The sequence below is a fragment of the Abramis brama genome, assembly GCF_963993115.1.
Source record: "Abramis brama genome assembly, chromosome: 21".
NCBI lineage: Eukaryota > Metazoa > Chordata > Actinopteri > Cypriniformes > Leuciscidae > Abramis > Abramis brama.
Window position 1 is genome coordinate 14458793 of NC_139983.1, and position 14112 is coordinate 14472904.

A 14112-nucleotide genomic window follows, 5' to 3' on the forward strand; every position below is an offset into this window, starting at 1 on the left:
GTATTGTTTGAGGTTACACACCCTCAAAAATAACAAATAAAACGCCCTGAATGCTTTTCCTGAAACTGTGATAAATGTGTCTGGTTTTAGGTGAAATTAGTCAGCATCGACGCAACGGATATCGCAGATGGCAATCCATCCATTGTGCTTGGGCTTATCTGGAATATCATACTGTTTTTCCAGGTAGCATAATCTTGTTTTCTCCCTTTGTGTTTCTTTATTTCTGCATCTTTATGCTTTTACATTTGGATTAGTCCACATTTGATTGAATTTAGTTGGGGAAAATAGCTAATCAGTGGATTATTTGTGACTCAAGACTCTTTTCTATGTGGCTTAAAGTGGCTGTGGGAAACGATGAGGTCTGACTGGACCAACGATTGCTTATGATATCCTTCTGATTCTGGTTGGATTAGGGTCCAAAATGTGCACTAATCTTATCTTGTCTTTGAGACAGGACAGCTCTCTTATCACTCATGTCTAATCAGTGTTTAGATAGGACCGAAGAGTTTCCATGATAGGAAAGGCCACCTCGCTGAGCCAATGCTTGTCATCTACTCGTTCAGTAATGAACTGTTTGTATTACAGATCAAGGAACTCACAGGGAATATTACGAGCCAGTTCCCCTCCTCCTCCAGCCTGTCCTCCATACCCACCAGCTCTGATTCGGACACTTCGCATTCCAGCACACCCTCAGATGAGAGAAAGCCCACCATTGCACCAAGAGGTCATGGGAAGGCAATCAAGACCCTCTTGCACTGGGTCCAGAGACGCACTAGAAAGTAAGAGAGAAATGTAGTGACCACTGGGAATTTTTTTACTTAGTTATGGCAGATTTCAAAGCATCGCTTGCTACTTTGTTCTTCCAGATATGGAGTTGCTGTACAGAACTTTGGAAAGAGCTGGACAAGTGGAATGGCTTTCCTTGCTGTGATAAAGTCCATTGACCCCAGTCTGGTGGATATGAGGAGGGCTTTGCTCCGAACGGCCAGAGAGAACATTGAGGAAGCATTTAGAACAGCACACTACAGTCTTGGCATCCCAAGACTCCTAGAACCTGAGGGTAAATATAAAAGAGTCGGTTTATATATAGTGGCCCCAAAAATGTACACTACTGTTCAAAAGTTTTTGAAAAACTGCATTTATTTGATCAAAATACAGTAAAAACAGTAATATTGCGAACTTTGCATCAGTCACTTTTTTTGGATCAATTTAATGCATCCTTGCTGAATAAAAGTATTAATTTCCTTTAAAAATATGATATAAAATTATATATAATATAAAAATGTTTACATATTTAACGCGTATACATTTCTATGTATTTTATATTTATACATATTTAAATTATATATTATTATATATTTTTATATTTGCATATATTTTATTGAATTTCTGCTAAATTAATAAATGTAAATGTAAAATATATGGCACTTGGTTTGACATAATGCAAAGACATTCATACATTACGTGTCCAAGCACTGTATTACTAATGTAACACAATGTATTTCAGCTTCATTTCAGAGGTCTTGAGGGCATTTGTCATATCATTGATTTGTTTTAATATACAGTAGCTATTGAAATACATTAGCAGAGTTGAACTAAAAAGTCTTTCCTCAGATGTGATGTTGAATCCCCCTGATGAACAGTCCATAATGACCTATGTGTCCCAGTTTTTGGAGCACTTTCCTGGAATTGAGGAGGTAGGAACGTTTCGGTGAATTACAGCATCAATATACAATAAGTCTCATACATCTCAACTAAATGTGCTTTGTTTTCTCCAGGATGAAAAGTCAGATATTCTGGAAAGAAGTAAAGCCAGTGCTCGTATGAACGAACCTCCTGTTCGGAATGGGGTTCAGAGAAAACGGGAGTCTTATACGGTCAAGAGAGACTTGGTTCAGCCACCACCCAAGATCTTCATCTCCTCGGTGTCTGAAGATCGTGAGCAGATCACCTCTCCAGTCCTATCACAGACCCCTGAGGACAGACCATGGACCAGTGAAAGGTCATCAGTGGGTTCAAGTCCCAGTCCTGCAAACGACAAGCCCCTTTATCACCCATTGGACTTGAATAAAGACCTGTCCATCACAAGCTCTCCGCAACCTTCGTTCTCGGATTCTGCTGTCAACTCGCCCGACTCGTGGAGTGAAATACTTAGCGAGACTACTAACTCTCACCGGATCAATGAGGATCCTATAAGCGAAAGCAGTACGGCTGGGACTGTTGAAGTGACCTCAGATTTAGGGTCACCATTTTCACCAGAGAGCATGCCGGAGAAACATTTGGACCGTGAGCTTTTCATAGATGAGGGAAACTATTCCCTCGGCTCCATGGATAGTTTACATGCCAAATCCACTGTGCCATCTGAGGAGGACAATGCTTTCAAATATATCTTAGATCTTAAAGAAGAACAATCTGCTTATCATTCGCCCAGCGACAACATGAGGAATAAATCAGATTCAGGATGTTTAGAACAAACTGAAACCAATCCTTTGGAGCACCAGGAACCAGTCAAGCCATCTTTTAATGATCCTTCATGTTTGGAAAGTGACTCAGGATACTTTCAGGATAACAAGGAAGCCATGCCAGCTCAACCTGAGGATGAGAGACCACTTACTTCCACTGTTGATGAAGAAGTGAGTGGAAATCTGGAATCTGAATCTTTTCAGGACAATGTAGAGTCTTCCAATACAGAAGCTTTGCAGAGGAATGCTTTCGAATTGACAGATGGACCTGAGGAGAAGCCTTTCATGATTGAGTATGACAGTGAGCCGGAATGTCCAGTTTTGCAGTTTGAGAGGGTTTCTATATCAGGAAGTGAGGAGGATATTAAATTGTGCACTGATCTGGCTGAAGAACCAACAGAGGAACCAGGCAAAAATGATCTTGAAAATGGTCATTCTGAAACCAACAACGATAGTAGTGACCTCCATGATGGGGAACAAGTAAGTGTTTCAGAAATTAAGGTAAAGGATGTGATATTTGACAACCTGGAAGAACCTGTCTCAGACCAGAGCCAAACAGAAGTTGAGGTTCCTAACGAAGATCAGGTGTGTTATATGTGTGGATGTTCAGTTGCGAAGAGCTCGGCTGAATCAAGCGAACAGGGTGACGATTGTCTGTCCCATTTAAACTCAACTGAGAGGGACTGTAATTCAGACTCAAGACATTTCAGTAAATCAGAAGGAGGTGGAAACTTTGAAGACAATCCAAGGGAACAGAACAATGAATTAAACGGATCTGTAAGTGATCTCAAGAATGAGCCAAGAGAGAGTAAAGGTATTCATGAAGATCTGCTTATTATAGGTAAGAGCAACATGGAAAGTGGGTCAGACGGCATAAGGAGGACTGAGTTTTCCCACAATACAAATGGTGAAAGCCAAGCTCAGATTTCAGACAATACGGAGCCTGGAGGGGCCAAGGATAACAGGCCTGTATCAGTAGTAGACTCTCAATATGGCGTTCTGAAATCTGTCACTGAAGCCATTGTGGTGCCTCTTTCTGACTCCACCAACCACGATGGAGAAGACAAGTCTACATCAAACCAGCGACAGCGTCTAGAAGTTTCCAGCTTCGAGTCACCAATTGAAGCGGAAACCACCTGTGAGGACTCAGAGCCCATTATTGGTGTCCGTGGGTACCTTGAAAAACGTCCCGCGGAGCTACGCCTGTCTCTCAGCATGACTCCGCTTCAGCCGGCACCTCCTAAACGTTCACTTACCGAATCGGATACGGACACCGAAGACACTTCAGAGGAACACGGCAAGGGATTTAAGTCGAGAAAGGTTATTTTTCATTCTCACTTTCCTTTAGCCTAGAAAACAGGCTCAGTTTAATGCACAGACTGACCTACAAACAGAAGGTATCAGCATATGAGCTGTTTTAGGGTCATGACCTGCTTTTCCAAATGTAGTTCACTTGAGCGCATTACTCAAAATGATCCTTTTTTTTAATGATCTATTACAGTTGCTATTGAGTCCTGTGAGTATAGACCAAGTATTCAGAGCCAGAAGAAATAATCCTGTTTTCATTTACTTCTCTTGCACGATTTCCATTCACGATTAAAGATTGATAGTTAAAGGAGAAGTTCACTTTTAAAATGAAAATTCTGTCATCATATAATCACCCTCATGTTGTTTCAAACCTGTATGAATTTCTTTTTTCTGCTGAACAGAAAGGAAGATATTTAGAAGAATATCAGTAACCAGGCAGTTTTTGGGTCCCATTGACTTCCATAGTAGGAAAAAAATATACTATGGAAGTCAATGGGACCCAAAAACTGTCTGGTTACTGACATTCTTCTAAATATCTTCCTTTCTGTTCAGCAGAAGAAAGAAATTCATACAGGTTTGAAACAACATGAGGGTGATTATATGATGACAGAATTTTCATTTTAAAAGTGAACTTCTCCTTTAAGATGAACTATGAAAGACAAGTTCAGTTCCCTCACATAACCAGTATGTAGATCAGCTCTCTGTAGAGTTGGGTTCAGTAGCAGAGTCATCCACTCTCCGTAAAACCAGTAGATAAGGGATAAAAAAGTATTTTGGCTTTCTTGGAGCCGCACATGCTGAGGCAGTGTGAGTTTGAGTCAGGTTCATGCAATTTCCCTATTCACTCTCCTTTTTTTCAGTTGACCTTTTAAAAAGAGTGGTAAAAAGGCCAAACAGGAAAACAATAGTGGTTGAGATTGTCATATTCACACAGACTAAATTTGTTTTTGGAAGAAACGGTCACCAAGGCTGCATTTATGTGGTCAAAAATACAGTAAAAAGTAATAGAGTAAAATATTATTATGATTTAAAATGACTGTTTTATTTTTTATTTGAATACATTTGAAAATGTAATATATTCCTCTGATGGTCACATGATCCTTCAAAAATCACTCTAATATGCTGATCAAGAAACATTTCTTATTATTATCGATGTTGAAAACAGTTGTGCTGCTTAACATTTTTATTGAAACCGTGATAGATAATAGATATTCAAAAGGGCAGCATTTATGTGAAATAAAAATCTTTTTACTGTCACTTTTGATCATTTTAATGTATCCTTGTATTATTTTTATGGCCTTCAGTATACTTGTGCAAGAATGGTCATCACAGTGATAATATTACCAGAGTGAATATTAAATTGCTTGAGTCTGTATTCTGGATATTGAACTTTAATCTTGCATTTTAAAATCACTCCATTCTGCATGTGTCTATTTAGGACAGAGTGGGATCTTTGCATCTCCAGGAGCAAAGCCTGTTTGACAGGCACCCAGGAGAATGGGGTGCGGTGGGGCCTGATTCACCTGCTGAGCATTGTGAGCTCATTAAGACAGATGAGGACCTGCCCAGCGCTGGTGCCAGAGAAAACACTGAGGCTCTGAGGTACGGCTCTATTAATAGAGGCTGCTACAGAGACACAGTCTGTGCCACAGGGGTGCGTTCTGTTTTCTGAAGGATGTGACCTCATAAACCTCTTAGAACCATTGCAAATTGCCTTAAATGTACTTGTTTAGTTTTGAAAACTTTGGTTGACTTTTGGTGAATAGGTCATATCCATTTTAGATGAATGATGCAAACATTTTTGATCTCATAGCATGTTGTGTTACTGTATAAAAATGTGCGTTTTCCAGCACAGCTGATTGGCCGGTCTGTCATGAATAAATGAGCTTAATTGTAACTTAGGTCCATATAAGAGTTCAGTGAGGCATATGAAATGTTTGTTTTATCAACCATAACAAATGTATCATGCTCTTAAAAGGGACGAAGTGGTGACGGATGCAAGCCAACCTTTGACTACTATACATTTGAGAAGGGTCGTTGACACCAGCGAATCAAAGGTTTGCTAATGTTCTTGATTGTGCCCCCTAATCAACCCTGTTAAAAAATAAGTATATCTTATGATAAACAATACCATGCAAAAGTTTGGGGTCAGTAAGATTTTTATTTATTTATTTTTTTTAAAGAAATTGATACTTTTGGAATGGATGCATTACATTAATCAAAAATGACAGTAAAGACATTGATAAAGTTACAAAAGATTTCTATTTTAAATAAATGTTGTTCTTTTGAAGTTTCTATTCATCAACATTATAAAAATAAGAAATGTTTTTGTGCACCAAATCAGCATATTAGAATAATTTCTGAAGGATCATGTGACTCTGAAGACTGGAGTAATGAAAATTCAGCTTTGCCATCACCGAAATAAATTACATTTTAAAATACATTAAAATAGAAAACACATTAACGTTGAAATTGCAATAATATTTCACAATATTACTGTTCTTACTGAATTTTTTATCAAATAAATGCAGCCTTGGTTAGCATAAGAGACGTCTTTCAAAAACTTCTTACCGACCCCAAATTTTGGAACAATAGTGTATACAATTATCTCATCTTAGGTGTCCACATTATTAACATTTATAAAGGCTGACAGCTTTTTCTCTGGTACTAGATATATTGACTTCACTTTTTTTAATTTCACCAATCTGTTGGTTTCTTTTTAATAGGGACAAAATGGGAAAGCCTTAGACTGCAGCAAAATGGACAGTACCATCATAAATAAAAGGTAACCCGTACTCCATACAAAGCACACTGTTTTGAGACACACTCACACTCCTGACACTTTATATTTTGCACAGAAATGCACTGTGATCTTACATCATAAGATTTCTTTACTTTTACTTGACTTGACATGGAGTTTTTATTATTTTAATATGTTCCTTGAGGTTTACTTGTAATGTAAATAGTTTTTTTGCACACAAAAAAAAACATATATACAGTATGTGGAAATCTCATTTACAGACAAAGCATTATAAAATCGCTTACTTAAGATTTGCGATGTACTGTAGAAGCTGTCAGATCCAATACAGCTGACTGCTTCATCTGTCAACTGAAGTTTCTTTTGTCAACTAAACTGTGCCTCGTTTACAAAACAATCTGCGGTCAAATTCTCTGAACAAATATATAAACCTCCGACGCGATCCAGGACGCCATTAAAAATAAACCATTCACTTGTTCCTGACGCTGGTATCAAGTCTGTACAGAGACGCAAATGAGCTGTTTAAACAGGATGCATCAAAACGAATGTTCCTTTACGCTTCTAAAGTGAACAGGGATCTGTATACTGTATCCAGTGTAGACAGCGTCAGTATTTATAATGGATTCTATTTGCTTTTGACACAACGCTCGCATGCGGTGTAGACAAGTGTTAGCCGTTAAGTGACTGAACAGCAGTGGGCGGGGCCTATGTTGTGATGATGTACTATTCGTCGATGTCTTGCTCTGGAGGCAGGCATATGCAAATGCATTTGCCCATGTGACGTCACAAATCCCCTGACATCCATATGAGCTTGATTGAATAAATGCTTTGTTTATAATGAGGAGGACGTTTTATGCTCTGAAACTTGCAGGATGATTTAATGGTACAAAGACCTCTTAAATGTCAAAAGACCAAGGCAAATTTGATTTCTCATGTCATGACCCCTTTAAGTTTCATTTTCAACACACCATGAAGTCACTTGACAATCGTTTGTCTCCATTGTTGACATGTTTCTTATTTAAACCACAGTGAAAGATGATTCATATACAATTTTTGATTTGTTTTCTTGGAAGAGAAAGACTGTACATTTTAAATGTGTATATCTGCAAAAGGTTAATTCAGTCAACTTTCAGGAATACTCCAACATATAGATTAGCATCAAAGCTAACAGAAACAGACTAAACAAAACTGATTTCATAGGATATTTAAAGTGCCCCTATTATGTTATTTTAAAGGTCTAACTACAAGTTTACAGGCATCCAAGGTCAAAAAACGCTTTAATTTTCTCATTATATTCATTGCAGCATATCCTCTTTTCTTAAAGGGATACTCCACTTTTTTTGGAAATAGGCTCATTTTACAACTCCCTCAGAGTTAAACAGTTGAGTTTTACCGTTTTCGAATCCATTCAGCCGATCTCCGGGTCTGGCGGTACCACTTTTAGCATAGCTTAGCATAGATCATTGAATCGGACAAGACCATTAGCATCTCTCTCAAAAAAATGACCAAAGAGTTTCGATAGGCAGCGCCTGAAAATAGTCCCCAGCTCGGTAGACTATAGGGTCGACTATTTTCAGGCGCTGTGTCATATCATTACGCCTGCTGGACTCATGGTACGGCAGCAAAGTTTCTTGATTATTACGCAGGAATGAGAGTATAGTTCCTAGCCATATCAGCCTAGAAAATCGCAACTTTACATTTTCCGTCGGTCTTAGTACACGATGTAACTACAGAAGAGTCAAGTTTTAAATAGGAAAAATATTGAAACTCTTTGGTCATTTTTTTGAGAGAGATGCTAATGGTCTTGTCCGATTCAGTGATCTATACTAAGCTATGCTAAAAGTGGTACCGCCAGACCACTTTTAGCATAGCTATGCATGAATGGATTAGCATGAATGGCATTAGCATGAATGGATTCGAAAACGGTAAAACTCAACTGTTTAACTCTGGGGGAGTTGTAAAATGAGCCTATTTCCAAAAAAAGTGGAATATCCCTTAAAGTGTCTGAAACATTTTGATAAAGGATTCAGTCTCTCTAAACTCCTCCTTTCTGAGAGCCTGGTCTGCTCTAATTGGTCAGATGATCCAGTCTGTTGTGATTGGTCTACCACTTACAGAGTATAGGCTTGTTCGACTTGAACCGGCGCTGCACAGACCGATCGGTTTATGACATCAAAGTACCGCGAGAGCGATTCAAAAGCATAAGGAGCCGTCTGCTCTCTAATCGCTCTCGCGGTACTTTGATGTTATAAACCGATCGGCCTGTGCAGCGCCGGTTCAAGTCGAACAAGCCTAACGTCATATTTGACAACACGTGCCAAACTCTTCCAGGCCAGGTTCGTGCATTAAGTAAAACTGAAATTACTCACAACTCGTTTCAGGCAGTTCAGAATCGGTTCTTTTAGGAGACGACTCAATTTATCGTGCACTTCAATTTTATCAGACCTTTTACATTCACAAGCAGCTATATTACACACTACGTGAAAAGTAATCTCTGGGAAAAAAAACATAATAGGGGCACTATAAAGCAACGGGCTGAAATTCTAAGATTATGTGTGTGCACTTTTGTTTCATTTCAGCTTGGAGAGCAAGACTGCTGTGAGTCAGGAAAGCATATATGACACAACCTTGTCCGACCTTGTCTACATCCTCTTGGCTGCTTGGCTCTTCGTGTACTGCCTTCTTGTCCTGCCTCAGATTGACTCAAGGATGCTTCCTAAACTCCTCTTCAATATAGATGAATGACTGCAATATTATTATATAACAGAATTGATGCTCACACCTACAACTCAGATCATGTTCTTATAGTAGATCAGCTTCCTGACATTAGGAATTGTTCACCCAAAAAATTAAAGTACAGACTTTCTGATAAAGCATTCCCTATTGTGCTGTATGGAACATGAGGGTGAGTAAATTATGACAGATGTTTTTTTAGTGTGTGTTTTTTTTGTTTTTTTTAAAATGAACTATCCCTTTGACATGAATCAGGACCCGTGACCCAAATGTTTAATGAGTAAATAAAACAGATTGGAAAATTGGCCATATCGATCTTGTTGCCTTTCATATTTCCATTCACATCTGCACACAAATAAATATATATATATATATATATATATATATATATATTTTTTTTTTTTTTTTTTTAAGGTTTTTTGTAATCAGTTTGTAATCACACACACTATTACAGGTCCACATGCAACACAATTACACAATATATTATTTATAATGCTTCAGAAAAACGTGCTTTTTGGCCTTTTATGTTGTTTGTACGTACACTATATGAAGAAAAAGCATCTTTAAGACTGTGCAACTGTTTGTATAAAATAAGCGAAGGTTTTTGGTATGCTTTAAAGCTGTTATGCTACAAGTTTTTGAATGTATCTTTTGAAAAAGGTTATTGCATTACATAGACCCTTATTTTTTTGCATTATTTTTAGTAAAAATGAAGGCTTTCAGCACAAATAAATGATTATGTTCCACCAACATTTATATTTATACATCACATAGGGCTTTCTAAGTTAAGAGACACTTTTAAGGTGTCAACAGCACTTTTTAAAACTCAAGACAAGAACTGCCAAAGATTCAGTAAAAGAAACCTATTCCAAACACAGTGAACAAATTATGAATTTGCCTATTGTTTTAATAATAAATCCTGCACTTAAAGTATATATTTTATGCATTTTACAAAATGCAATAGCACACAAAAATTCCATTTATTAGTGACAAAAATAATGACACATTTATTAGTCATTTTACACAAATACATTATATTGACACTGAAGTTGTTAGTGGTGGTTTTCCAGGTCTGATGTAATTCCCTAAACGGAAGGTTTTAATTTGAGCCTGTGGGGCTTGTAATATGTTGTAAAAATGTTGCTTTTGTTCTTATATTTCCTACATTTTAAGCTGAAATGTACACTTCCACAATATAGAACAAGCACACTGGCTGCTGAGTGCTAGTCGCATGATCATAGCAAATTGAAGTGAACTCTGGACAAAGCCAGAATGTTAATGCATCCTGATTCATTTATACGCCTACACAAAATATGTCCAAAATTGTGAACAAGCCAAACTTTCTGCATGAGAATGTGTATGGGAAATAACTTTTGTCTTTAACATTTTTAAAAGTCACCAAGTGAATCTATGTCCTGCTTTTGTAATGAAAATTGTTACATTTTCATGTTAAAATGCACTGGAGTGCAATAAATGATACATTCTTTGGTTGCCATGACTGTTGTGTGCTTTATTGTATCCTAATTTTATGTCTTTATCCTTAGTCTAGCCGTTTAGCCTTAAAATTCATACTTTAGGTTCACTGTCCATGATTTTGCACAATGGACAAAAGCCAAGTAGATTTTTTTTAACTACATATGATTAATTTTCATCTTTAAATGTCTAAACATAATTTAGGCACATATCAAACCCTCAGCATATCATATTTTCCAACCTCAGGCATTAAAGACCTTTTATTATTTTCAGTTTTTTTTTTTTTCATATTTAAGTACTAACTGTAACCGATTTGAAGGGAGACATTGCCTTTAATTTTATATTTTCTCTCTCTCTCTCTCTCTCTTTCTCTCTCTCTCTCTCTCTCTCTCTCTCTCTCTCTCATACTTTGCCCTTCTTTCTGGGTCAACATATCAGCATACACAACACAGTCTTTCTGCTGCTGATGTGGCTGACACAGGATGCTTGTCAATTCTTAAATGGACACATTACATCAAATATTCTATTTATAACAAAATTATGAGTTGTCATGATTTTAGTAAGTATATATTTAATGAAACCATGACTATTATATGTATATATATATATTATATATTATATATCTTGGTAGTCCATCGATGTCGATGATGACGATACTTTGTACAGCTTATCTATTGTGGACTCGTAGGTGGCTGTGGAGTCCAATCCTTGAAGGACACAGCCGTTTACAGTAGGGGCATGAGAACTGTCCTAGTTCAGCAGGTGCAGATGCAACAAAATTCCTCCTTGCTCAGGCCTCAGTGATGTGTGTGGCGTCTCACCTCAAAGGTGCCTTGTGCCTTCCTTGAGAGAGTACACCAGCCAGTCCTGTCTTATGCACGGTGCTCTAGCTCTTTTGGGGCAATCCCAGCAAGTGTCATGTTGGACTTTACACAGTCTTTGAACCTTTTGCGTGGTCTGCCTTGCTTGCGTTTGCCTGAGCAAAGCTCACCATATAGGAGCTGTTTTGGCAATCTGCTGTCATCCATGCGGATGACATGCCCTGTCCATTGAAGCTGAGATTTCAAGATCTTGCCTTCGATGCTGGTTGTCTCGGCTCTGTCCAGGACCTCGAGGTTTGTTTTGCGGTCTTGCCAGCAGATGCAGAGAAGTGACCTCAGGCTGCGGATGTGGAACTGTTCCAGCTGTTTCAGATGTCTTCTGGATAAGGTCCATGTTTCACATCCATACAGGAGGCCGGTGAGAACAATAGCCTATACAGTTTTACTTTTGTGGTTAGTCTGATGTTGTGCTGGTTCAATACACGTGTTTTCAGGCGGCCAAGGGATTGACTTGCACTTTGCATATCCGGGCACTGATCTCCTTGTCTATTGTTCCATCGCAGGAGATAACACTACCCAGGTACTTGAAGTCTTCGACTGTCTTCAGTTCTGTCCCATCAATGGTGATAGATGGAGGAAGGGCATTGGAAAGGGCTCGTTGTAACAGGACCTCTGTCTTGCCCAGGCTGATGGTCAGACCAAAGAGATGGGAGGCTTCCGCAAACTTGTTGACAATGCACTGGAGATCAGGCTCTGTTTGCACCATGAGAGCACAGTCGTCGGCAAAGAGTGCTTCAAGTATTTTCCTCTCCACTGTTTTGGTCCTGGCGTTCAGGCGTTGAAGATTGAAGAGCGATCCGTCCAACCTGTACCTCAAAAATACCCCATGTTCAAGGTCTCTGACTGCATGGCTCTGACTCAGCACACATGTAAAGAAGAGGTTTAAGAGGACAGGAGCCAGGACACAGCCTTGTTTTACGCCGTTGGCAATGCTGAACGGTTCTGACGTTTCACCACCGGAGAGTACCTGGCCAGTCATGTCATCATGGAACAGTCTGATTAGGTTCACAAACCTGTCTGGGCATCCAAGTCTTGCCAGAATCATCCAGAGGGTCTCTCTATTAACCGTGTCAAACGCCTTGGTCAAATCTATAAAGACACTGTAGAGGTCCATGTTCTGCTCAATGCATTTTTCCTGTACCTGCCTGACTGTGAAGATCATGTCAATGGTGCTACGACCTAGGCGGAATCCACGCTGAGACTCTAGTAGGTTGACCTCTGCTATGTTGGAGATTAGGCGGTTGAGAATTACCCTAGCCAAGATCTTCCCGGCAATTGACAGAAGAGAAATACCCTGTAATTGCCACAATCAGCTCTGCTACCCTTGTTCTTGAAAAGGGAGACGACTATGGCATCTTTGAAGTATTTTGGCATGTCCTCTTCTATGCTGGTAAGGAGGGCATGGAAGGCCTCAAGGGCCACTGGACCGGCAGACTTAAATATCTCTGTTGGAATTCCATCCATTCCAGAGGCTTTACCTGGGCTGGTTTGCTTGGCCTTTGTGAGCTCGTCCATTGTTGGTGGGAGATCAACCCACCAGAGTTGGGGGATCTGGTTCAAGGCATCAGGATCAACAGTGGAGGGTCTATTTAGCAGGTTGCTAAAGTGTTCTCTCTATCTCGTGTTGATGCTGTTCTTGTCTCTCAGCAATGTAAGACCATCTGCTGACAGGAGAGGCGTGGTACAAGGTTTGACTGTTCCATACTTGTTTGATGGCACTGAAGAACATCTTAGAGTTCTTAGTATCGGCATATCCCTGGACCTCTTCAGCCTTTCTCTTCCACCATTAATTTTGCATCTTGTGCAGCATAGTCTGTGCTTGTCTCTGGAGATGCCGGAAACGATCACCCTTAGAGGTGGATGAGATGTCATTCTGCCACTCAATGTAGGCTTTCCTCTTCTCTTCCAGGAGGTTTCCAATGATCTCATCGCTCTCATCAAACCAGTCCTGGTGGGTACGTTTCAGTTTTCCAAGGGTTGAATCTGCTGATTCTGACACTAATGTTTTGAACTGGTTCCACTTTTCAGTTGTGCTTCCAGTCAGAGGGCCAAGGGAGCTAAATTGCTCATCCAGGTGGTCAGCAAACTCTTCGCATTGCCTTGTTTGCCTTAACTTTGCAACATCAAAGGTTTGTCTAATGGCTTTCGGCTTGTTACGGTGTGTGGGGACAATGTGGAGTGACAGGATGGTCCTGACCAAACGGTGGTCCGTCCAACATTCTGCCCAAGCGCATAGCCTTTGTGATTTTTACATCACGGATGTCTCTCTTACGACAGATGGCATAGTCTATCATGTGCCATTGTTTGGCTCTTGGGTGCATCCATGTTGTTTTGTATATATATATATATAAATATATCCTAATTAAAATGACTCATAAGTGAAGTGGAAAAACTCAACCCTGTCACAAGTTCACAATCCTGAAACAATGAGAAATATACACATGACAGGGTTGAGTGTGTTGAGGTTTTTTGCTCAAAATGGCCACTGCTGTTTGTG

The 14112-nt window shown here is 39.3% G+C and overlaps 1 protein-coding gene across 1 annotated transcript in view; it reads left to right on the forward strand.

Moving 5' to 3' along the window:
* The window catches only part of clmna (calmin a), a 28740-nt gene extending 19169 nt beyond the window's left edge, over positions 1-9571 (forward strand). Inside the window, exons 5-13 of the mRNA XM_084097008.1 lie at positions 91-183; positions 586-779; positions 867-1060; positions 1615-1697; positions 1779-3782; positions 5209-5372; positions 5749-5827; positions 6497-6555; positions 9108-9571. Coding sequence (XP_083953134.1) covers positions 91-183; positions 586-779; positions 867-1060; positions 1615-1697; positions 1779-3782; positions 5209-5372; positions 5749-5827; positions 6497-6555; positions 9108-9273 — 3036 coding nt within the window. The 3' untranslated portion in view covers positions 9274-9571. The remainder of the gene's footprint in view (positions 1-90; positions 184-585; positions 780-866; positions 1061-1614; positions 1698-1778; positions 3783-5208; positions 5373-5748; positions 5828-6496; positions 6556-9107) is intronic.
* Positions 9572-14112: the final 4541 nt, after the last annotated feature.